This window comes from Haemaphysalis longicornis, unplaced genomic scaffold (assembly GCF_048455015.1).
Source record: "Haemaphysalis longicornis isolate Haplotype H1 unplaced genomic scaffold, Haemaphysalis longicornis Haplotype H1 scaffold_3, whole genome shotgun sequence".
In the NCBI taxonomy this organism is placed as follows: Eukaryota; Metazoa; Arthropoda; class Arachnida; order Ixodida; family Ixodidae; genus Haemaphysalis; species Haemaphysalis longicornis.
In genome coordinates, this window is record NW_027526335.1 from 88,537,426 (window position 1) to 88,560,853 (window position 23,428).

Below are 23,428 nucleotides of genomic sequence, written 5' to 3' on the forward strand. Positions count from 1 at the left end.
ACGCTGCGTGGGTTGTGTGGTGTGCTCCCTGTGCTGTCTGAAAAAGAAGCGAGATACCCAACTTCTTCTGTGACCAAGCTTGAGCACGCTTCTAACCTCAAGATCGCCTTGAGCATAGCGCTCTGCTGCTCAATATGGGGCCGATACGTGTAACGCGAGATACCTTCCTGTGGGCCATGTCCGTGGTGTATCTGAGTGCGTTTGCGTCTCTCTATCACCAAATGCCCGGTGAGTTTGTTGACATCTCCGTTACGTGTAGACGTGGTCGTATCGCCTGCTTGCTTGCTTTTCTTTGAGCGTGCACCGAAAGAGCATTGTTTGTAGCAAGCGCTAATGTATTTCCATCTGTGTCCCTGACCAATCGATGTTGTCAATCGGTCGGCCGGGTTACGGGTACGAAGGCCGTAGTTACGGCCAAAAATTTGAACTGCATAAACTCATCAGAATTTTCATTTGTTGCAGGTCTTTACGCGGACCATGGAATCTTGCCAGTGAGAGCTGTGATTCCGATAGGTATGGAAATCTGCTTTCGTTTTCGTGGAAGTTGCAGGTGCGGCGCCTAAACGTTTCATGAAACGAGCTGTTGCTGCTGTGAAGTGTGCGCACAGCTCGGATTAATTCAGATTAAGCCTTTGAGTTCAGGAGATACCAGCCCAATTCAGACCACCATTCAGCCCATAATTAAAAGGGACATTGTAATGAAAACCTTAAGGGGCACTAAAGGCTGAATGGCTTTTGGTTTCAACTGAAAGATTGCACTATTCAAAGCAGTTCCGGCGTTTGTTAGACGGTAATAAATGCTTTGTTTGTTAAAAAATAAACAATTAAAACTGATTTCCCTCTCTGTTTCTAATCCGTTGTCGCATGACGCAAAATCACCTCACACATTGCGAAGAGGGACTGCCTAGAACCATTAGATCAGATTTATTCAGGGGCTCTAGGACCGCCTTCAATGCATTCCCTACAGATGAGGTGCTGCCGTCTAGGAGAGGCAAAAGGAACTACTTGTGCGATTTCCTACCACCGCAGCTGATTGCTGGGCACGTTAAAGGCGAACTGCACTCAAATTTTCGACAACGAAAAAATAATTTAATCTACAAGTACACCAAAAAAGAGTGCGAACTACGATGTACTGTACATTTCAAACAGGAACACGCGTGACACTAATGGCTCATGAAGATTGGCGTTGTCGGAACTGAAACTGAAATAAAGGCGGCCATTGCCGGCGGACGTGACGTAGGTGATGGAATAGATACAGGTGCGCCAGTACTGGCAACCACTCACAACAGCCTCCAAATGTGCGTGGTAGTGTCATATTTGGCATTCTTATTTCCACAGAAGGACTTTACTAATGTGTGCCAAAGCTAATCGATGCAATTTCAATATTGCTATCAACCGAGGTGAAGCAGGCCATCCGACAGTTATTTTTGTATCAAGTAACTGCTGGAGTAGCAATGCTTGGCATTGCGAGTAAAAAGTTGGTCCAGATTTACAAAGCTCCTTCCTCGTACGATATTGAAAAGCAGCTTTGGTTAGCTGGCACCCTGCTAGGCTGTCATATCGCTTTTTTGAAGGGAACAAACTGTGCACAGGCAGCGATCAATCGCAAACTATTTTTACTATGTCTTTATGTGGAACAGCTTTGTGAATATCCGCCCAGTAATTTTCACCTCACTGCTGCCATCGATGATCGAAATGGAAAATTGGCCTGAAACCCTATGTCAGGTTCCACAGCCAGGTGATGCACTAAAATGCGAAAAAAGTTACCTCTCTACTGCTGTTTTCTACTTTCAGTAGAGACATGTGCAGTTGATAACATTTTACTTTCAAGTGAACTGAATCCAACACTATACAAAAGTAAAACACTCTATTTCTGGATTGGAAAAATATAGGTGTTTATTGCTTAGGAGAAAAGCAGTTTTGTTAGCTTTCGCACTTGGCGAAGACAACGGCCGATCTTTGCGCGGATGTATTTGTTACCACAAGCAAGGTTGATTTTGGTTCACTTAGTGAGTGAGGCAAGAGTCACACAAACTTAAGTTAGGTTGTAAAGCTTTTGGAGAGGTTTAAGGGGTGGCGATGGTGTTTGGCCAGCCCAAATGTTACAGCGAATATTAGACACAGAAGGGAAAGTGGTCAAGAACAGTCATGGGCATGTTACCAGTAAAAGGCAACAGCGTTGCTAGTTACCAAAACCAATAAGTAACTCTGTTACAGTTACAGTTACAGAACTTTTTAAAGTAACTTGTTACAGTTACAGTAAAAAAGTAACGTCGTTACTTTTCTGTTACTGTATAAAACTAAGCAATAGATGACAAACCAAATAATAATAACTTATTTGGTATAAGTGTACGAAGGTGTGCAGGTAGTCAAAATTGCACGTAATAGAACCTTAGACCAAGGGAATTTAAAAGGGGGTGCACTCAAGCTGAACGCCAACAGTTGTTGTGTACATTCATTTTGCTACACTCACTGTTTTGTTGATCCATCCTTGGTGTCGGAGAATTTTTTTGGAAAACTCATTGCAAAACTCAATGTAACTTGTAACTTAGCTCATGCCCAGTAGCCGCTTATCTATCGCGGCCGCTCAGAGAAGAGTAGCAAAAGTTTAGGGCTTATAGAGTTGCGGTGATGGCAATGAAATGCCTGAAACACCTTGCCAATATATTGATTCTGATATAACTCCTGTTAATTGGGCAGTGTAACTGGCGCGCTTTTAAAAATAATTATGAAAGTGTTGCCTTGCCGCAAAGTCCTGCTGCAAAGGAGAAATATGTGCACCGGTGTACCATGTTTCATCTTGCTACATATAGCTTGTGAGATATCCTGTAGGTGTAATTGGTTGGAGACGCATCACTGGACAGGGTTGAATGCAATGCATTGGGAAAGCATTTCTGAAACAGGTTCGCACTTTCCTACTGCTCAACACCATTACATATGGCATGGTGGCTCAGTGAATAAGCTGCTCCACCGTTGAATGGGAGGTTGTGGAGGTTGGATATCAGAAGGCGCATTTTTGATGGGTGCCATAAAAAGGAAAAAGCTCAAGCGTGCGAAATTTCAGGGCATGCCAAAGTATCTTGGGTGCTTTTATATTAGCTTGTAGCTCTCCACCGCGGCAAGCCTCATACCTAAGGTGCGGCTCTGAGGTGTAAAGACCCAATTTCAACTTTTTGAATCTTCTTTTTGTGATGAAATGGCAGCCAGTTTGACAAATGGTTTTGCAAGCATATACCGTATTTTCGCGCGTATAACCCACCCCTGCATATAATCCGCACCCCCACTTTCAGCCCGCCAGAAAAGAAAAAAAAAAAATCTCGTGTATTGTCTGCACATTTGATACAGGTAAGGCTGCACCAAAGCTACTGCTCAAGCAACACATGACGTGCTATGTAGACAGAAAAAGCGTATATTTAGCAAGTAGAATACACTGACTGCAAGGCGAAAGTCACAATTCACTCAGTGTCACGCTCTCACTGGAGCTGTATCACTTGACCTGCAGTCCTCACTGTTGTACACAAGGTCATCTTCGGTTCCATCCATGTTGTTCGTGATGCTGTCCATCCATGCTGTTTGAGGACTAAGTTGTTAGAGTGCGCTCGTCCTTGTTTTTTCTTCCTTGTCCTTGGATGTTTTGCGCAATCACTGCCAAGGGAAGGCTTAGTCAGTGTCACTGCGTAGGAGCTTCACAGCACAATGCGCATTGCCGTGACACTTCACTAAAAGAAAAACCCCGCGTATTATCCGCACCCATACTTTGCCACTGAAGTTTTCGCATTTCTGGTGCGGGTTTTATACGCGCTAAAATACGGTAGTTTTTCTACTGCCTAACATGGCAGCTTTTTATCCCCAACCACTTTGGACAAGTACTGGGAGGAAGAACTTTGCATATTGTGCTTTGTGTTTATAAAGCTAGGCGCTGTACTTGCATGCATCTAACAGCAATGGGAGGGACAAAAGTAAAGAAGGCAGACGAGAGTGCTGACCAAGAACTGCGGAGGCTTATTTGAGAAAAACTTTATTTATACAAAATAAATTTCAGGATTAAAGAAAAGGAACTGTGAGGCATATTGAGTGAGTGACATTCCCTGTGTCATCAACAAAACGCAAGGACAGAAAAAAAAAATCGTCATTCAGGATGATCAGCGAAGCATAGAGGTGACACAAAATTTAAATGAAAGGCACAAGAAAATTTTATTTCACTTGAGCATTGACGGTGGTCATACCCTAAAAAGGAGCGTACACACATGCACACACATCTTTTTTTTGGGGGGCTCTACTGATCTTTAAAGTGGTGCCTATTAATAATAAATAATCCACTCCTAATGGATATCCAAGTGATGAGACGTATATGCTTGAAGCCCAATCATGTTTCGGACGATTTGTGACTTTTAAGTGATTGCACTCTAGTATCGCACACATCGGGGCGTTCGTATTCCAACGCCACAAGCCTGGTCGCTTTATGAGGTGCACACCATGTCATGCACCTACCACCCCATACAATCATAGCGACACATAGCTTGACACGAAGGGCACGTGATATGCATTTATGCTTTGACATGCCTTTGCTCTCGTTACCTTTTTCACTCACCTTTTAAAAAAAGGGAAGAGTTTCCGCTCCGACGCGAGCGGCAATATGCGTTTGCTTTGGTGATAAGCTTGGCCTTTGTATACTGACTTCCCCACATTGTGTTTTTTCATGTGCGCGGACACCATCCGTAGAAACTTTGCTTAAGCAAAATGGCAAACCTTCTCGGTTTGTTAGTCAGTGCTGCTGTCCACATCTTCCTCTTTGGTCCTGTTTTCTGCACTGAAGCGCACCAAACCAGTTGGTTTGGTGCGCTTCCCCGTTGCTGCCTGGCCTGTGCGGCGCGGTCTCTGTAACACTTTCCCCTGTGGTGCGCCTGACAGACAGCCATGCGAAGCCGGTGAAAGAGGTGGCCGACATGGCTGCGCGGCGGCCCACCCTGATGTGGCTGGCTGCCAACTTTGGCCTCAAGGTGGCCACCATGGCGGAGTTCCTGGCCCTCCTGGGGGTCGTCATGTCCTTCCTGGCCTGCATCTCGCTGCGATTCCGGGACTGTGTCAACTACATGCTGCTTTGGATCCTCTACTTCTCTCTCTACCAGGTGACTTTGGGTTGGGTCCTGCTTTAATGGGAAGAGGGAGCATGAGGTAGTTTCGCTTTATGCGTGGGGTCAAAACATTCAAACCAAACTACAGGGTGGCTGAGCATTGTGAGACTAGAATGACAGCTCAAAAGGGAGGTCATCCTGGGATTTTGGTTTGCTGCCGTTGAAGTCTTGGTTGCTATACCAACAGAGATCGTAGCAATAGAAACATTGCTATTGCAACTGCCCATGTAGCGTTAGCAATGGCACACAGGTTTGAATCATTGGGAATTGAAAATTTGGGTGATAAGTGGACATTGTTCAAAAATGGAACTTCCAATGGGGTTGCTGTATCAGTAGAAGTGTTCATTCTCCAATGCTGCGTGCAGTCGAGCAGGCGCCCTTTTGTGCATATGAAATGAAAAATTTTATATGTTTTAGCAGCTCTTGTGTGGCAAATAAAGGTTTGTATACCGCAAGAACCTGCATACAAACTTTGTTGAAAGTTTACGTTTCATATAATGAGAGCAGCTGACTGTTGGGAGCCGTTGATTTGCGTTCACTCACAGTTACCCTGAGATAGTAGTGGATGTTACCTTTGCTAGAATTCCACTAATTTGTGGAGCTGTGGATATTTCCTGCGTTGTAAGTGTGGCGCAGTAAGGAAAAGACTGATGGTTTTAATAAGGATAAAAATATTCGATTGCGAAAACACTATTTGCCGCAGCTGTAAAAAATTCTTAGCAACCTAAATGGGATAAAAAGTGCGAATGTGTGCAGTAAGACAACCACACTTGTTGGGAAACGTAGCCACTACTGTTACACCTTTTGTAAATTTTTACTAATAATGGAAGGTTTTGTTTTATTGGCATGGTACTGTTAAGATGTGAAAAGCTTTTTTTACAAACTGAAAGAGCCGAAAAGCTTGGGTAATGCTCATGCAGCTTTGGTATGATATGTACATTATCAGCTCAGCGCAGAGAAGAGCGCGTTAGTTCAATCAAAGCACTTGCATGCACGAAGTACTGGTCATATTGCTTAAAACTTCATTCTCATCATGCATGTTTGTGTAGACATAATCCATAGCCTTCCACCTTGGTGTGCTCGCAGACAGTGTCCTGGAAATTTAAATGCCAAGCATGAATTCTTGCTCCTTTTCTTGGCAGGTTGGCCAAACGTTCATGTGGTTCCAATGGTGAGCTTTCATCTTCCTCCAGCATGTGTTGCATGGGAATGCCCATACTAATACGCATGTGAATTGGGTTTTTGTTTGTTATGTTTAAATGTGTGCCAACTGCTTGTGTAGAAAAATTGTGAAAGGGAAGCCTTCTTTCTTGTTGTCGATTTTTTATTTTCTGCTTAGGGTGACTTGTTTATGTATGATGTAAACCGGAATGTAGGTTGAGATTTCTCCTGGAAAAATTTGTAAAGTCTCGGCTTGTCTTATATGGCAGTCGTTGGCCAACATTTTTTTTTTTTTTTCACCTTGGTTTAGGGGGTCAACGTATACTCCCACTAGACACATAATACGGTTTATATGGTAGTTTCGAGAAGGAATGTGTTTGTTCACCCCTAGGCATAATGACCTTTTTCTCCTCCTCGCCGAATATGCTGTACAATAACCTACTGTAGTTCATTTACATTCTTGTTTTGGAATTTCGCCTCTTCAGAGATGCTTTTGAGGTGTTTTGTGTGGCGAGAGGTGTGCAGTAGTTCTTTGAAGAGGCAGGGGTTAGACAAATGGTAGGAAGAAGACTGTGCTACTCGTAACTGTGCGATAGTTAATTTCGGGAGTGGACACTCAGCTAGGTTACGCAGCAACTGAGTTCATAACCTGAAACCTTACTCATTTTCAAAGTGAAGCTCCGTATGGCCCTTTGGTGAGGTTCTCCTTCGTAGGCAGGCATTGCCTACAAAATGCAGCTCGGCATTTCCATGGCCAACCGCGTGCTTTGGGGTCTAAACGATGCATCTGGCCTTTCTCCCTGGCGACGCCCGTGCAGGGACATTCTGGTGCTGGAGACGGGCTTCCTGTGTGTGCTGGTGGCCCCGCTGGGCATGTTCCACCGCACCCTGGGCCTGAGCTCCAGCTGGCGACCGCCCCACCACCCGCACGACCGGGTGGCCCTGTGGCTCGTCCGCTGGCTGCTCTTCCGCTTCATGTTCTCTTCGGGCGTGGTCAAGGTCACCAGCGGGTGCCCCACCTGGTGGGGGCTCACAGGTCGGTGGACTCCTCTGAGGGGGGGCGTCAAGGCGACCACCTCGCCTTGTCGTGGGTTCGCTGGTTGCTGTCGTTGCTTGAGCATACAATAGAATTGTACATTAGTAAAGTCTGAGGTGTCTAGAGAGAGAAAATTTTTGCAGAGGCGCGGCCAACTGCGCTCAAAATTTCAACCTCCTGGAGACGTTATTTTCGTGTAGTCTGCCTAAAAAGACTGCAAGATTTGAAGTATGGCAGCCGAAACGCGCGTGTCCGTGGCACAAACGACCATCAAAAATCGGAGGTTTCGAAAGCGAAATTGAGGGAGCGCGCAACCATTACGGTCAGGCTGCAGTGACGTTCTAGCCGGCCCAGCTGGCGAGCGAGCAGCGGCACGCGGCCGGCCAGCCGGGGCAAACCTGTGCTTAACGCCTCGCCCTTGCCGCAGTCCTACGAGAAGCGCGCCCAGTTGAGCTCGATCGGTTCTTCTGGCTGCTGTAGGAAAGAGCGCAGGGCCGGCCGCAAGGCCAATTCCGCTTCATGGCTGTTTGCGCGATTCACCGGCAGGTGCATCTTTGCCAGCGGCAGAGCTATTTTGAACACTTTAACTAATTAACAACGCATTTCACGGGGCTACCAGTCATGTCCCAGTTGGTTTGGTGGTACGTTCTGTACGTACACAGTAAATTTGGCTGAGGTAAAATTTAAGTGCAGCTGGCCTTTAAGACTGCTTATGGGTAGGAAGGTAAAATTATAGTCCTGCGTGTGAAATGTTTTTGAATGATGCTTGTACAGTCATGAAAGATGAATTGCGAACACGAAAATATGACACAAATAGTGTGATTTCTTTGCATGAAAGTAAAATTGATGTAGCGCTTAATTACAGTAATAAGATTGTGTAAATGCGGCTTTCCAAATAAACCAGTAGCCTGCCCTTATTGGAACTCACTAACAGCATTCCTGAATTTTGCGCGTTCTGGTTCATATTTTTATGTTCGCATGTCATTTGGTCATGACTGTACATGTATTGCGTGCGACTGGGGCTGCAACTACGGTGTCGCGGGTATTTCATGCTCTAGAGTGAGCACTTTGCGAGTGGCACATCTAGCACTGGGGCACTAAAACCTCTTCTATTCCGGGAGCCAGCCTAACTGGATCAAACTGGTTCAATTCGGAGCTGTTGTTGAGGTGAGCAACAGCCGAACAGCATTCTTGTGTGCAGCACGTGAGGCCATTTGGCAGATGGGAACTCTCTGCCCCTCCATTTGGCTTTGCACCCACCCAGGCGTTGCTTATAGCAGCAGAGGTGCATGCTCCTTTTCTTCCTGTTTGACTTCTGAGGCATGGCGCGGGCTTCATGGCATATTTTTATGACCATCTTTTGGTTGCCAATAACGCCGCTTCATTAGGCTTCGCTTGCATGAAACACTCGCTGAACTGAGGAATAGCTGGTCAGTGGTTGAAGGGAAGGCTTTTCTACTTTGCATAACTGACTGACCCCGGGGATAACTGCATAAATGGCAATGCCATGTGTCTTTTAAACTATCTTAAAGATCCACTGTAGATTCTGTAGTGCATCACTTGTGCACACAGACCACTTGTTATGCAAAGTTTTGTGTGAAGGCATGCAAGTGGATATTTCAGGCCAGCCGACATTCACAGAGCTGCAGGCGCAAAGGCCATGTTGGTAGCTATATCTGCTGCTGAAACCCACGGCTTCAAAGTTTGTAACTTGCCTGCTGTTTGATGCGATGTCTCTGACCCCAAGTGGGCACAAACTGTTTATCTGTCTCCCTTTGCTGTCTAAGGACGTTTTTTCCATTTGGCGTGTGTGGTGTTCATTGCCCCTTTCAGCGCTGAACCACCACTTCGAGAGCCAGTGCATCCCGACGCCCCTTGCGTGGTACTTCCACCACCTGCCGGACTGGATCCTACGGCTGGGCGTGGTGTTCACCTTTGTGGTGGAGATCCCCATCCCGCTGCTCTTCTTTGCCCCCGTGCGCTCCCTCAGGATCTTCAGCTTCTACAGCCAGGTGAGCAGCCGGTTTGTTGATTGAGGGCCCCCCCTCTTGACACCGTTTTGTTTGATTGGTGGGGGGAGCATTCGACAGGCATCTGGGCTATCAAGCGTGCAGGTGGATTACAGACCATTTTAGAAAAACCAGAGCGTTTAATGCATGTATTGAGATGTTGTAGAGTTTTTTTTCCCTTTAATTTGGTTAGAAACAGAGCAGCCGGGAATTGAACCCCTGATCTCGTGTGTAGCAACACTGTTCCACTACTGCTTAAAGCCGTACCCCTGCTCTGGTTGCTAGGCATCCTGAAAGAACAGTTTTCACAATTTCAGTTAGGAAAGAATTCCTAAAGAACTAAGATTATCCACCTGCATATTAGAGAACACTTTGTTGCTGTTGCCATGGTTTCTCAAAGTGGGTTCCGCAGAACCGAGGGATTCCGCAGGCCCCTTCTTCGGGTTCCGCGAGCCACTGATAAATTTTCCCTGGTCCCACACTCGCCAAGTCGTCTAGACGGCTAAGCCGAGATGTGATGGATCTAAGGAATCTCCATAACTCACGCCCCAGTGTCAATAAGCACACCTCAATGCATAAGAGAAACGTGTGGGCTGCGCAATAAATCCCGCAAGCAGCTTGTAACCATCCACGCTCGGAAACGGGCCGCGCGGTTAAGTGATTGTACTGAATTTCGGCCTTATATTACCCCCATGCGCATTTCTCCTGTTTGAAGACGGGGTGCTGCTAGTGTATGCGCTCGCATAAAGTCGACAGGAAAAAAGCGATACCCTTGCTTTTAATTAAATTTTTTGCACGTGGATGTAGCATGAACCGAATGAAAAATGCTTGCATGATAGTGGGAGAGGGGGGTGTTCCTTGGCAGTTAATGGAGCTTAGCAGGGTTCCTTGTTGGGACCAACACGCTTGAGAACCCCTGCTGTATTAGGTTCTAGGCTTCAGAGCTCCCTCTGCAGTACTTCCATTGGGATGCCATTCAGTACGATCCGCTGAGCTTGTGGTGGGAATTTCTGACTCTGTTGAGAAGGTTGAGTTGCTGATTAGCAAATGCGATACTAAGTACTTTAAAGTGACTGTTAGGGGCGGATCACACTGCCCTCATCATAGATTTTGATGGATGATTTCCAAGTTGGAGATAGTCGTTTCTGGAAAGCAAGGAATATGATTCGCATTGTGGCATGGGACTATGTACTGTGGATTGCAGGACTGCATGTCATGCCAAAATTATTGTATAACCCACACCCTTCTCCGTGGTATACGCTGCCCTGTGATTGCATTTACTTTAAGTTTTTTTGCTTTTTTTTCTTCGAGAAAACATGGTTCTTTATCAGTTTGTGTGCTGAATGATGATGAGCAAAATTGACTTCCACACAATGCGACCTCATTGCTTTGAACACACTTTCCTACACTCAAAATTGAAACTATGTCACGCTGTGCACATGAAACCTGCTTGCTGTATTACCGCTCGTGGTGCTTTTGGATTAACGCTAATTCAATCTTGAGACGGCAGAAACTGTGTTGGAGGGCATTGAGAATTGCACTGAGTGAAGGCTTGGCTTCCTACTAATGCACGTGCTGGGGCTGGATCGATTTCAGGTTGTCCTGCAGTTGTTGATACTGGCAACTGGCAACTACAACTTCTTCAACATACACACGATAGCGCTGTGCCTGTCGCTGGTGGACGACGAATTTCTGCTTGGTTCCGCTCGACGACACGGCCCTGGTGAGTCAGCGATGAGTGGCTGAGAAACCACCTCAACTGGCAGGTCTGCTTTGCTTCCCCCTGCCAGCTTGTGGTGCGAGCTGATGTCTTTGTGTTGGGTTTGTCTCAGAGTACTGTGTTTTGAGCAATACTGAAATGGGTGGTGTCGAGGTTCTTTAACATTCCCCCCTCTCTTCATTTTGGGTTAATTTCTTGAACTGCAAAAATAAGAAAGATCCATCCCCTTTTCTTGAAGTGCAGCGCCATACATTCATGGCACGAGGAAGAATATTAAGTGCAGAGCACTTTAGGGGCTCGCCTTGTCATCGTAGCTCGCTCGCTGGACCCAAGTAGAACCACACGGCGTTCCGTCAAAGTGGCTGTCGTCGCGGCGTAACCCAGAGGCTTCGAAAGCCACGCGGTTTATATAGTCATAAGCGTTCAAAACTCGTGAGCCGCTGGTGCTTGTCATACATCTCCCCGTTGTTTAGCGCAAAGAAAACTGTAGCTACATTTGAGGCAACATATACGTAATTAACCGGCAGCGCCTGCGTTCATTTAGTTAGGAACACTCGTTGGGTTGGTTTTTATGATAGTAAGAGAAAAAAAAGTGGCAGTGCAACGCCGGCGCATGCGGGAAGAAAAGCAAGCTTAAAAAGAACAGAACTCCCACTGGCACAGTTTCAGGCAGGGGGCGCGCAAGCACTGCGAAGGCGGGAAATTTGAATTGGATTGGGTAGTAGCAGTGAGCGGATAATGGCGCTACAGCCCATTATGGCGAATCACTGCTCTGCACTTCCGACAGCAATCACATTGAGTGGGACAGCTTTAATTTTTTTGTAAAGTGTGACTGCTATCACAACAGCTGTTCTGAGCAGGAATTGCCTTTTTATCATTTGTGCTACGATAGAAAGCCCATAGATGTGTCTGTTTCCGTTAGAAAGAATAAACAGGGTATATTTGTAGGTTCCTCACTGATCTCCTTCCAAAAGCTGCCCTGACTTAGAACAAATCACTTTTAGAAAGCTGAAACTGCGGCAAAGGTTTGTTGTCGCCGCATTACTTGCCCACTTTGTCGCTGAGAGCAATGTGGTTCCACTTTCAGGCAAGGGGAGCAGCACCTTGCGCACCGTGAGTGGTGTGTTGGCGAGAACCGTGACTCTGGCTGTCTACTGTGGGCTTGCTTACCTGACCATCAAGTATTTCCGCTTGCGACTCGACAACAACTGGGCCCTCCAGTCCAAGATTGGTGAGTGCCCTTGGGAATGTGACTTGCGCCTTCTTTACAAGCACTTGGTTAGCTACATTGTACTTTGTTAGCATGAAAAAGAGCCACTCATTTCTTACTTAAAGAGCCTAACCTTCGCTTATCTAGTAGAACTTGATTTGACACCATCTTAACCTAACCTGAATGTTTGAAGTGCCTAGTGCCTATGTCCTTTAAAAGCACGTAGTTCGCCACACTGTATCTCATCAGCATGAGAAAGAGCCATTCATTCCTCATCTTAAACTGCGTCTAACCTAATCTGAGAGCTAGACGTGCCTGCTTCGTGATGCTGTGTGGCGTGGCTTCTGATTGGCCCCACGTGAATTCCACGTTGCAGCCTTTACCGAAGGGGAGTTTGACAAGTTCCTCAGCACTGCAATGCCCATTATCATCTGGATTGCAGCCACTTCCTTGGCTTTCACCATCGTGCAGACCCTCTACAGGTGAACGTCCCAACTTACATTTGTTGCAAAGCTCCCTTAAAGGGGCCATGCAGACAAAATACAAGTTTGTTTTATTCGAAAGATTTTGTGTGTTATAGTGCCCCCAGCGCTTGTCCGGCAGCAAACGATGCCGTACTCACCGAGAAATTATTCAATTTAGGTTAAAATTTTGATTCTCCCACCAAATCATGTGTTTTGGTGACACCTGTGATGAAGTCACAGGGGTAGGTATTCAAACGAACTTCCAGTGCATCATTAGACGCTGGAGCCTTGCGCTTACCGCCAGTATTCTGCAATGGCGCTGCCGTACGGAACCGTGGACCGTTGTCCACTGTTGCTTTATTTTTGACCGTATTTGCACCTGGCATGTTTCTGTTACGGTAAAAAGTAATCGTTTCGTGAAACATGGGGTATGCTCGACAAACAGAGTCATGTAAGACAATGTCGCTTACGCCAATCGGCCAGTGTCATGTAAGACAACTCCAACGCGGCAGGATGCTGTGCAGCTAAAACAACCGTAGTGCGCCCAGTACCAACAGCAGTGCGCATCGGTACTCTATCCTTACGTGTATTTTTGTAACTTTGTTTACCGCACCATTCTTACTGCTGTAAAATGAATATGAGTTACATTTAGACACAAATAGATCCTTCGGCAAGCTTATAAGCCCTGCCTTATTTGTGTATGCTTTTGCCGGCCGCAGCCATTCTCGGAGCTGGCACATATGACATTGTAGGTTCTGTTGCGGGAAATAGGCTAGTGCAGGGGTTCTCAAGCATGTTGGTCTCAGGGAACCCTGCTAAGTTCCGTTAAGTGCCAAGGAACCCCCTCCCCTTCCCGCCATTTTTCATTCCGTTCATGCTACATTAACGTGCAATAAATTCAAAAGCAAGCAAGAGTATCGTGTTTTTTTTTTTTTTTTTGCCGTCGACTTCACGCAAATGCATACGCTACTGCGCCTATCTCCAAACAGGAGAAATGCGCATGGGGGTAATATAAGGCCGAGATTCAAGTGCAATAGTTCAACCACGTGGCCCGTTTTCGGAGTCTGGCTGGCTACAAGCTACTGGCGAGATTTATTGCGCAGCTCGCGCGTTTCTGTTATGCGCCGAGATGTGCTTACTGACACTCGGGCGTGAGTAATGGAGGCTCCTTAGATCGATCGCACCTCAAGTTCACCATATAATACTTTGCGACTGCGGAACCAGGGAAAATTTATCAGTGGCTCGCGGAACCCTGAGGAGGGGCCTGCGGAACCCCTAGATTCCGCGGAACCCACTTTGAGAAACCATGGGCTAGTGGGTCAGACGGTCATTCCTTTTTTTCCTCATTATATAGCTTATTTGAGCGAAGTTTACGCTAAAAGTGGTGTCAGCATGATTCTAATGAGGCAATCTTTCGAATGAACCAAACTTGTGTTTTGTCTGCATGGCCCCTTTAAGCTTACCATGAAGACGACATACAACTTAGTGTGCGGTACCAAGTTGAGGTCATCAAAGGGCTACTTGATCTGGGAGCATGTATCGTAGCACCTCGTTTAGTGAGCTAACTTGAGTTCTGGAAGATTTCTGTTTGTGATACAGTAGCTCACACGTGTTTCATTGAATGCATAAAACCCTGCATGCTGCGTTGTTATCTACTCACCTCAACTTGTAGTACTGCTACGCTTTCCCTTATTGCTTTGGTAGTGCCGTGCTTGTGGGTGGAATGGAGCCCTTGATCTCGCCTGCTGCTTTGGGCCCGTCCTCTTCCTCCAGGTCGCTGGTGCTGGAGAAGAGTGTGGTGAGCAAGGTCTTCTCCACCGTAGGCACAGTGGCCATGGGCACGGCCGCTGTGTGGGTCTTCTGCATCAGCCTGGTGCCCTTCTCACAGCTCGAGCCAGGCATGAGCGGGAAGCTGTGGCCCACGATACACCAGTGGCACTACAAGGTTGAGCCGTTTAGCCTGACCAGCTCGTATGGGCTGTTTCGAAGGTACGGCTCTTCACAGTCCCTTGGTTTTCACCTTTTTGTCTTTCAAGAAGGAATGCCAAGGTACCTCCTTTGCCAGTCTGTGAAGGGCATCAGAATTTCTATTCCTAGTTCTGTAGCGTGGGTGAAGGAATTCTGCTCCAGTGCAGCACTTCTTGCCTCCCACTGTTGTACCCACGAAAAATGTGCAAACATTGTTTTTTGTGTGATTCGTGGTTTTAATGCCATTGCCTGTAACCACTGGACATGTTTCCCGATGTTGCCAGTATACCCATTGTCTATTTGTTTTGGTTCAAAAACCTGTTTCTCCACAGTTTTCAGTGGCTAAGGCATTGTGCTGTGAAGCTCAAGTCCACGTTTTTTACTTCTTTTACTTAAGAGTCACATTGTTGATAGTAGGTGAGATACGTCAGACATGCATGTGCACATGATGTTAGTTGCATCAGAAAGAACTCCAGGTATTCTAAAGCAATGAGCATCCTTCAGGTATGGCCAACCTTATAGTTCACCTGTTGCTTTGTCTTGCCAAGCTATGTTTTTACATAGCTTTGGTGCAAGTTGGCGGTGCCATTGCATGTGAGTGTGAGTGTTGTAAATGTAAAACGTAAAACTTAATAAAAATCTGGGTTCATCTTTTCTAGAAGAAATTTGCAGGAATGCAGAGTAGTACGTTGAGTCGCGATGTATGCGCGGACAAATTTTTGTGCGGAGCCCAGCATACCCTGTATTTTATGGTATGAAAACCGAGCTGACGTTGGAACTTGCCTGGACATCACCAGGATGACGGGTGTTGACGGGCGGCCAGAGTTGGTCCTGGAGGGAAGCAACGACCCGAACGGCCCCTGGCTGGAGCTGCCGTTCCTCTACAAGCCAGGAAATGTCAACCACCCGCCACCATTTATTGGTGCGTATTCTGCGCGTCATGTGGATGTTCTGTGTGTTGTGTGTAACCAGTTTGCATGCCCGGAAATGCGCCCCCTGTCATTTTTAATGTGTGAGCATCACACGTGCATTACTTGGCTCTGATGATGAAAAATGCGTCCCCCGGATTGGCCTAACCACGAAGTGAAGCCAAAATTCATATATATATATATATATATATATATATATAGTGTAGAGCACTTGAGGGGCTCGCTCGCTGGACCCAAGTAGAACCACACGGCATTCCATCATCGCGGCAAAACCCGGAGGCTTTGAAAGCCAAGTGTTTTATGTAGTCATAAGTGTTCGAAACTCGTGAACTGCTGGAGCTTGTCGTACATTTCCCCGTTGTTTAGAACAAAGAAAACTGCAGGTACATTCGAGGAAGATATACGTAATTAACCGCCAGCGACCGCGTTCATTTAGTTAGGAATGCTTGTTGGGTTGGTTTTTGCGATAGTAAGCGAAAAAAAAGTGGCAGTGCAGCGCTGCCACATGCAAGAGGAAAAGCACGCACAAAAAGAACAGAACCCCTGCTGGTGCGGTTTCAGGCAGGGGGCGCAGGAGCACTGCGAAGGCGGGAAATTTGAATTGCATGGGGTGGTAGCAGTGAGCGAATAACTCCGCTACAGCCCATTATGGCAAATCACTGCTCTGCACTTCCGACAGCTTTCACATTGAGTGTAACGGCTTTAATTTTTTGTTTTCAAAGTTCCCTTTAACTCCAAACACAGGTATGCATTACACCTATATACCCCGCCATAACTCATTACATATTGCATTACATAACCATTATGTATCATCAGATATTTTAAGAGGAATTCGACACAATGAAATTCGACATTTACACCATTTTTAGTTTATTTTTTTTTCGTCTAAAATCTAGATACTTCTTAATCTAGATAAAAAAAAAGGTATTTGCTTCCTGTGCCTTCCCCCTTCCCAGGTCTGATTGAGTGCAGCCAGTATCTCCCTTTAATGGGGCTTTTGTGGGAGATCAATGCTCACTGCTTGCAACTGCCCTTTCCACCGCCGCAGTGCCACACCAACCCCGGCTTGACTGGCAGATGTGGTTTGCAGCTCTGTCGACGTACAGGCAGAACCCCTGGCTGCTCAGCCTGGTTTACCGTCTACTCAGCGGCGATGCTGCAGGTACACTCAGTTGCTCTCGAACTATCACTTGAACAAGTAGGTATCGGTTCATTCTGTTAAAAGGGTACTAAGACGAAAGGGAGATATGGGATGGAAGATGTTCTGCGTACCCCTTCTTTTTCGGTTCTGACCACCAGAATAAAAGAGGCATCATGTTGGCATTCGTGGAAGGAGCAGGCTGGACAAATGCAGCCGCTTGGAAAGGTTTTGTAATTTCACGTTGTTGATTGTGGCTTTGACGTACAGGACTATCTTGTATGACTGGGTTAGCCATGTCATGTGTGAAAGACTTTAGGCAACCGCAGTTTTATTTTACTGGTGTCCAGCACAGGTTGCCAGGCAAGTTTGTGCGATTTTAGGCAGCATTACAGCATTGCCTGTACATGTTCTTAGCTCTGAGAGCTTGCACTGTATGCTTCTTGTGCTTAAATTTTTGCAAAACATGGCAAAAGTGTAACAAGATCGTTAGAAGGGAAAGTATGAGAATCGTCATGCCAATACAATACAGCAGTGGTTCTCAGCCATGACTGCCCCGGGGACCCCTTCCGGTCTTCCGAAAGTGATGGGGGACCGTATACGATGGAGCATACGTTGATCGGTGTCATAATGTCAAACAATTTGCGCTTGCAGCTCACGTCGCCCACAGACTTATCCAATGCCCGCCTTTTCGGCTTGACTTTAATGACTAAGCGGGCCATAATGTCAAACAATTTCCTCTTGAATTTAAATTCTTCTAAATACCTATACGCTGCCTTTACTCGGTCTGTATTTTTTTCCTTCTCATAGCTAGTGAGTTGTGCAAAAATGAGATGTTCAAATATGTGCTACGTGTAGAAACTAAACGTACATGTAATGCGACGAAGCCACCTTTTTGAATTGCAAGCCGGTGCTGGCAAAATCGAGAAAAGAATGGCGGGGGGAAAGTTTCGAGGGAGGCTTCGCGGACCCCCTGAAGTCCGCGGACCCCCATTTGAGAATCACTGCAATACAGAACAACGCTATGCTTTTGCATGAAGACTAATCTCTCAGTTCATTCTGTATAACCGGAGATTGTAAATAATTGCCCTAGAGAGACCGTTAGGCTTCGATCATTTTTGGTTGCTGAGGTTTACGAAAGCTGGAAATGCTCAGTGTACAGATGCGTGCTCATGCATACTAATGGTTTGCTAGGTGTCTTTCGTTTGCAAATCCAGTTGTCTCACTGTCAGCACAAAGTTTTAATTCGTTGTCTCAACACAGTCATCTCTGCTCAAGAGAATGCATTCATATTTCATACTTTCGATGTAGCAAGTCTATCGCAATCTGTGGATTCTAAATCTAGCAGGAATAGGTGTACTCAGAGTAGCGTTGCAGTAACTGAGTGCAAACCTCGCATGACAGTTACCATTATTGAGGAAATCCTGTCCGCACAGCTGGTGCTGTTTTTGCCTTCCAACCCTGTTACAGTTCTGCGCCTCCTGGATGCGAAGCGGTACCCGTTTCCCAGAAACCCGCCGAAGTACATTCGGGGCATGCTGTACAAGTACCGGTACACCCCTGCGAACCCCACCAGGTACCGGCTGCACAGCGAGTTGTGTTGTGATTGCGTGCACAACTATTGGTGTACAAAGTGCGCAAAAATACGATAGCCAGAGCTAACATGGGTTCTATTCTTTATGTCGGAGTCCAACTTGCGAAAGACAATTTGACATCCACCTTAGTGCAGCTGTACAGCTACAAAGGAAAGCTGTACAGCTTTCTCAGAAACTTCGCAGTTGAAGAAAAATTTGTCCTGGTCCAGAGGACATTCTGAAACTCCGGGAGTGTTAACTCCGAGAGTGTTTAATGACTCTGCTCGGAGAGGTGTGCGGAGTGATCGATCGTCCTGACCCTCTCCCCCCCTTCCCCTTAATGTTGGTGCAGGCCAGGTCAGGAGGGCTGGTGGACACGTGGCAGCCAGAAGGAGTACCTAGCCCCCATGCACAAGGACCAGCCTTTCCTGAGGGAGTTCCTCAACGAGCACGGCATTCCCATGGTGAGTGTGCTCAGAGGGCGATACAACTGCACTGCTTGCTGGGAGAGAGGGGAGTGTTTGACTGTGAGGATTCCATAAATTGAAGAGTAAGTACTCCTTCCCATTAATGGCTGACCGTCTTGCATGTGTGGAGGGACGACGGATGAGACATGAGAAGTTACTGAGCATGAGAGCAATGCTGTTAATTTGCTGGAGAACAGACATTGCAAACAAGTTTGTGGTACATGTTTAACTAATGTTTGTGCCGAATGTTTCAACTATGTGATAATCGTTAAGGTAATATTAACATTGCAGTTGTATATAAATCGTTTGTTTTCGGGTCTTGTTATTTTATAAATCTTGGAGGGGGACAAAAAGTTGGGCGCTGTATATGAAGTTGAAAGCTGGGGAGAAGTCATTTTTGAAGGCTGGTGTGCGTAAATTTGGTTCTAGTTCTATCAATGAAAAAGTGATTGAGCTGTGATATTACCTTTTAAAGAAATATTGCCCTTTGGAGAAAGAAAAAGAAAAAAAAAGAAACCACACATAATGTGCTAAAAAACAATACTGGCAGTAGTTGAAAATGACGTTTTTGAGCTCACGTGATCTCTGCATGCAGTTCAGGCAATTCACCACCTTATTGCTGCTTCACTTTGGGATTAATAATGTTAATGAGGTATTTGCTGTAATCTAATGTGGGCACACATACCGTATTTACTCGCATAATCCTCGCACTTTTTTTTCGGAAAAGTCAATGCAAAGTTAGGGGTGCGAGAATTATGAGGGGAAAAAAAAATATATCCGGTGCACAGTGTTGCCAATTTGCCTTATGCCAATCCCGCTAAATATAGCGGTCGTTTTTTGTATAGGTAAGCTCAGTGTTGCCAACAGCAGCTATTTCTTTTTATTTTATTATTTACAACGTAAACAATCTCCCGTCGATCAGCGATCATGAAATTGCCGCCTTTGCTTTCTGGCGCGCGGCCTATCTCGTCGTCGTATGTGCGTGCCCTACTCCAGTAACGCACGTTGAAGTCGGTGACGCCGAAGTGCCTGCCTGCGGCACGGTTGCCGTGTTCGATCGCGTACTCTTTCGCTTTCAATTTGATAGCGGCGGTGTAGCTGGCGTTCCTCCTCATGGCGAAGCGGCACCAAGCACAAAATAATTAGATCAAAAAGTTCTCAAAACGGCAGCGAGCTATCCACCACTGACGCGAGTGACTCACTGACTGCTGCCGCACAATGGCGGGACCACGACGACGACACGACAGACGGGCTGCGCGAACACCGTGCACGCGAAACACGCGCAAAACCGGCTCAAGGACAGTGTGAGTAGCGTGTTAGGGCGCCTGTTAGGGAGTAGCCATGCAGGTTGTTAGGGCCATAGAGTTAATACTACTGTTAGGGCGGCTGGATGGCCTTGGATACACAGCGCTACCGCCGAACGGAGAGGCGGCGGGGGAGGGCGCGCGTTGGAGAGCGCGTGCACCATGCGGGTTTCGCGAGCAGGCAACTTTCGCCGCTGCAAAGTTGGGGGTGCGAGGATTATGCGAGGAACCAAAAAATTCAAGTTTTGGTGGCTCACATTAGGGGTGCGAGGATTACGCGAGTGCGAGAATTACGCGAGTAAATACGGTACTCATTTCCTCTTCATTTGTGTCTAAGCAAATCACTTTTATGAACACCTCTGCAGGCTATCAAAAATGCGGAAGAACTTTCCTAATTTTGCAGCGACACTGTTGGTCCGTATTTAGGACTGCACGTACATTTTGTACTCAATTTTGTTCCGTGTAAGATTGTCCTTCAGGTTGCAACCTCATCTTGTGACTGTGAAAAATTATGCTGGTGGCAATTTTTGTGGAGGAATCGAGTTTAACCCAATTTGTAAAACTGTCGGTACAACGTAATACCTCGAAATTCTTTGCACCAAAATGAAAAATTGACCGAGGCGTTTGTTGTTTTCACATTGGCAGCCAGTAATTTTAGCTGGCTGCAAATACAAAGCCGAAAGCCTGTTTGTAGTTTATTTTTTACATATCTTTCACGGCTACATGGTAAAAATTTTTTTATGAAGCGAACACTTGTATAAGGCATGTAATACACATAGCCAGTGCACATCGTTGTGGAACATACACCGAGACGCTGATTATCGATTGCAGGATTCATCGCGTGTGAAGTCCAAAAACAAGTTCATCACGTCCATCCTCAGGCATTCAAGGAAATTCGCGGAGACCATGACGCCGACGATCTACGTCTGGTCCCTCATCTCCACATCACTGGTGCTCAATTTTATCCGGAACCTCTTTTAGCACGATCCGTTTGGACAACACGTGGATAAGTTATCACTAAGGAACAGTCATGAAGAATGTAAATGTCTGGGAAATGTGCTGAAATGACTTAATTTTTTTTTGTTCACACAGTTTGGGTAGTCAATGTGGAAAACATTACATTCATCGACAAAGATTGTGCCCTAGAAAATCCTGTTGTTAGATGTCTCTTGTCTCCCTTTCCACCCAAAACTTTGCAATACTGCAGTTATTATTTACACCTAGCCTTTAGTTTTACAACTTGCTACCGTAAATTTTCAACTTTGTATAGCTGTGTTTTTTCAGAGGTGAACAAATATACCAGCAAAACTTGCTCGACACTGGGATGCTGACTGCCTGTAAACAGACGCAACTTTTGCAGTTGTTGCATTTAGCATGCACAAGTTCTGCCATGCACGGTCGTTCCTGCCATCTTTAAGCATTTGTTCAGGCAAGGAAAAAAAAAAAACTGCTATCAAGTTGTCCGGGCTGCATTTAGTTCTTATAGCGGGCAGGTTATTAATCATCAGTTATAAGCCCTCACTTAGCAGTCTTGGTTGACAAAGTTATGCTGGTTTTTTTGGTTGGCTGCTGTGTTTGGTGTGAAGCGCATGTGCACGTGCGTCGTATTGTGAGTTTGTACGTGATCTGCGTGAGTGCCATTGAGCCTTCATTTCTCACTCATTTTGAGGACCACAAGACATTGTGAACTGCTTTAAATTTTATAAAAACAAAAAGCAAAATCTTTACAAGTGTAAAGTAGCTCTCTACTGCCTCCTAACTTTGATCAAATTCCCAACCAGAATTTTGTGAGGTAAGCATCATGGTTCGGGAGGCAGCTTTCTTCTCTCCTGTGTAACAAAAGGGGGGAGTGGGGTGCGTATTTCTTGCTCCACTATTATACGGTGCATAATCAAGTATTGTTAACCATAGCAGTTACAAAAGGGAAACCTAGTGTGAAGCACACCAGAAACTACTTACACTTACACCTAGAAGGCAATCTCCTTTGCTCACTTCACTCAGGAATTGCCGCCAAGTGCAATCAAGCACTAGAAAAGATAGCTTCGATTTACTTATAGGGGCCATGAAAAAACAGCCTTTTTAATGCATCTAACTTGTGTATTTTTTCTTCATGGCCCTAAGGCATTGTTACGTGACTGCAATCACTTAGCCAGGATTAGAAGGAGCCCACCAAAACAGTTGTAGTGGCTTGTAGTGGCAACACTGTTAGGTATTTTGCTGTCCTCTCTAGGTCAAAACAAGTGTTTAGCCTTTGTTTTTAGTAGAAAAAAACTCTGTTGCAGTACTGGCAAGCATGACTTATTGCTATCTTATCTTGCAGTGGAATCTTTTTTCTTAATTTAAGCACCACATTTGCAATTTGTAAAATTACATTTTGCATTACCTTTGTGCACTGCAGGGAGCAACTTTACGGCTGTTGTACATTTTCTTTGCCCAGGCCGAAAGCATGTTTTATGTGCAAGTATATAGACATTTGTACCATCTGTTGCTTGCATTTTAGTGTGTTGAGATTTGTTTTTGTGCTTCTGAACCAACGTGCAAGCTGAAAGGACCATAATAGTGCCATGAGAAAAGCACACATGCAATGATGAATCCCTTGTCTGGAGATTTTATTTGTAGTGTGGGGACAGCATTGGGGCTTTTCAGGATGTCATCAGGAGCTCCTCCATCATAGCACTTTACAGTCGCTTTGAGAGAAGTGGCTTGGCTTAAGTCTTTGCCTAAGAAGCGGCTGAAGTCTTCAGTCTCTTGACTTCAAACCTAGTCGCGTTTTGCCCATCAACCTAGTCCCAGCACCCGAATGACACCCCTGTACACGTGCTTTAATTGCGCTGCAAGTGTGGACCATTCACCGCAATCTTTTTTTTTTTTCTTTTTTCGTGACACCTGATAGCAGTGTGGTGTTCACTATGTGCTGCATTTTGTAAGCAAATAAATGTTTCCACAACAATGCAGTATTCGTGTTTATGAATTGACAGTCGCGGCTGGAAACACTGCCTTTTCTTTCTTGCAGCCCAATGTTAATCATCATAGGAGCAAGCAGAGCCGTAGCCAGAAATTTTTTTCAGAGGGGGTTATGGGTTTCAGGAAGGGGGTAGTTTTGCCGTAAAAACAGTAAGCATTGTTTACGCACTTCCTGGAAAAGATTTCTTTCGGGAGGGGTTCGAACCCCCAAACCCCCCCTCTGGGTACGGCCCTGGGAGCAAGTACTGTATATATGTGTGTAGTAGTTGCATTGATGTAGTAGCCGCACCCATAAATTTGTAAGATATGTAAAATAAGGTGTATTTAGACCTTAATTGTGAATACACAG

General features: G+C 45.8%; 1 protein-coding gene across 1 annotated transcript; it reads left to right on the forward strand.

The window, feature by feature from the left end:
* LOC144174799 (lipase maturation factor 2-like) lies at positions 1-23,065 on the forward strand. Its single transcript, XM_077703691.1, has 15 exons — positions 1-228; positions 463-513; positions 4,912-5,129; positions 6,278-6,306; positions 7,115-7,332; positions 9,166-9,344; positions 10,938-11,064; positions 12,149-12,292; positions 12,648-12,753; positions 14,509-14,724; positions 15,501-15,625; positions 16,681-16,794; positions 18,241-18,346; positions 18,697-18,808; positions 20,947-23,065. Exons 1-15 carry the CDS (start codon positions 135-137, stop codon positions 21,094-21,096), a joined length of 1,989 nt encoding a protein of 662 aa, XP_077559817.1. The 5' UTR covers positions 1-134; the 3' UTR covers positions 21,097-23,065.
* The last annotated feature ends 363 nt before the right edge of the window (positions 23,066-23,428 follow it).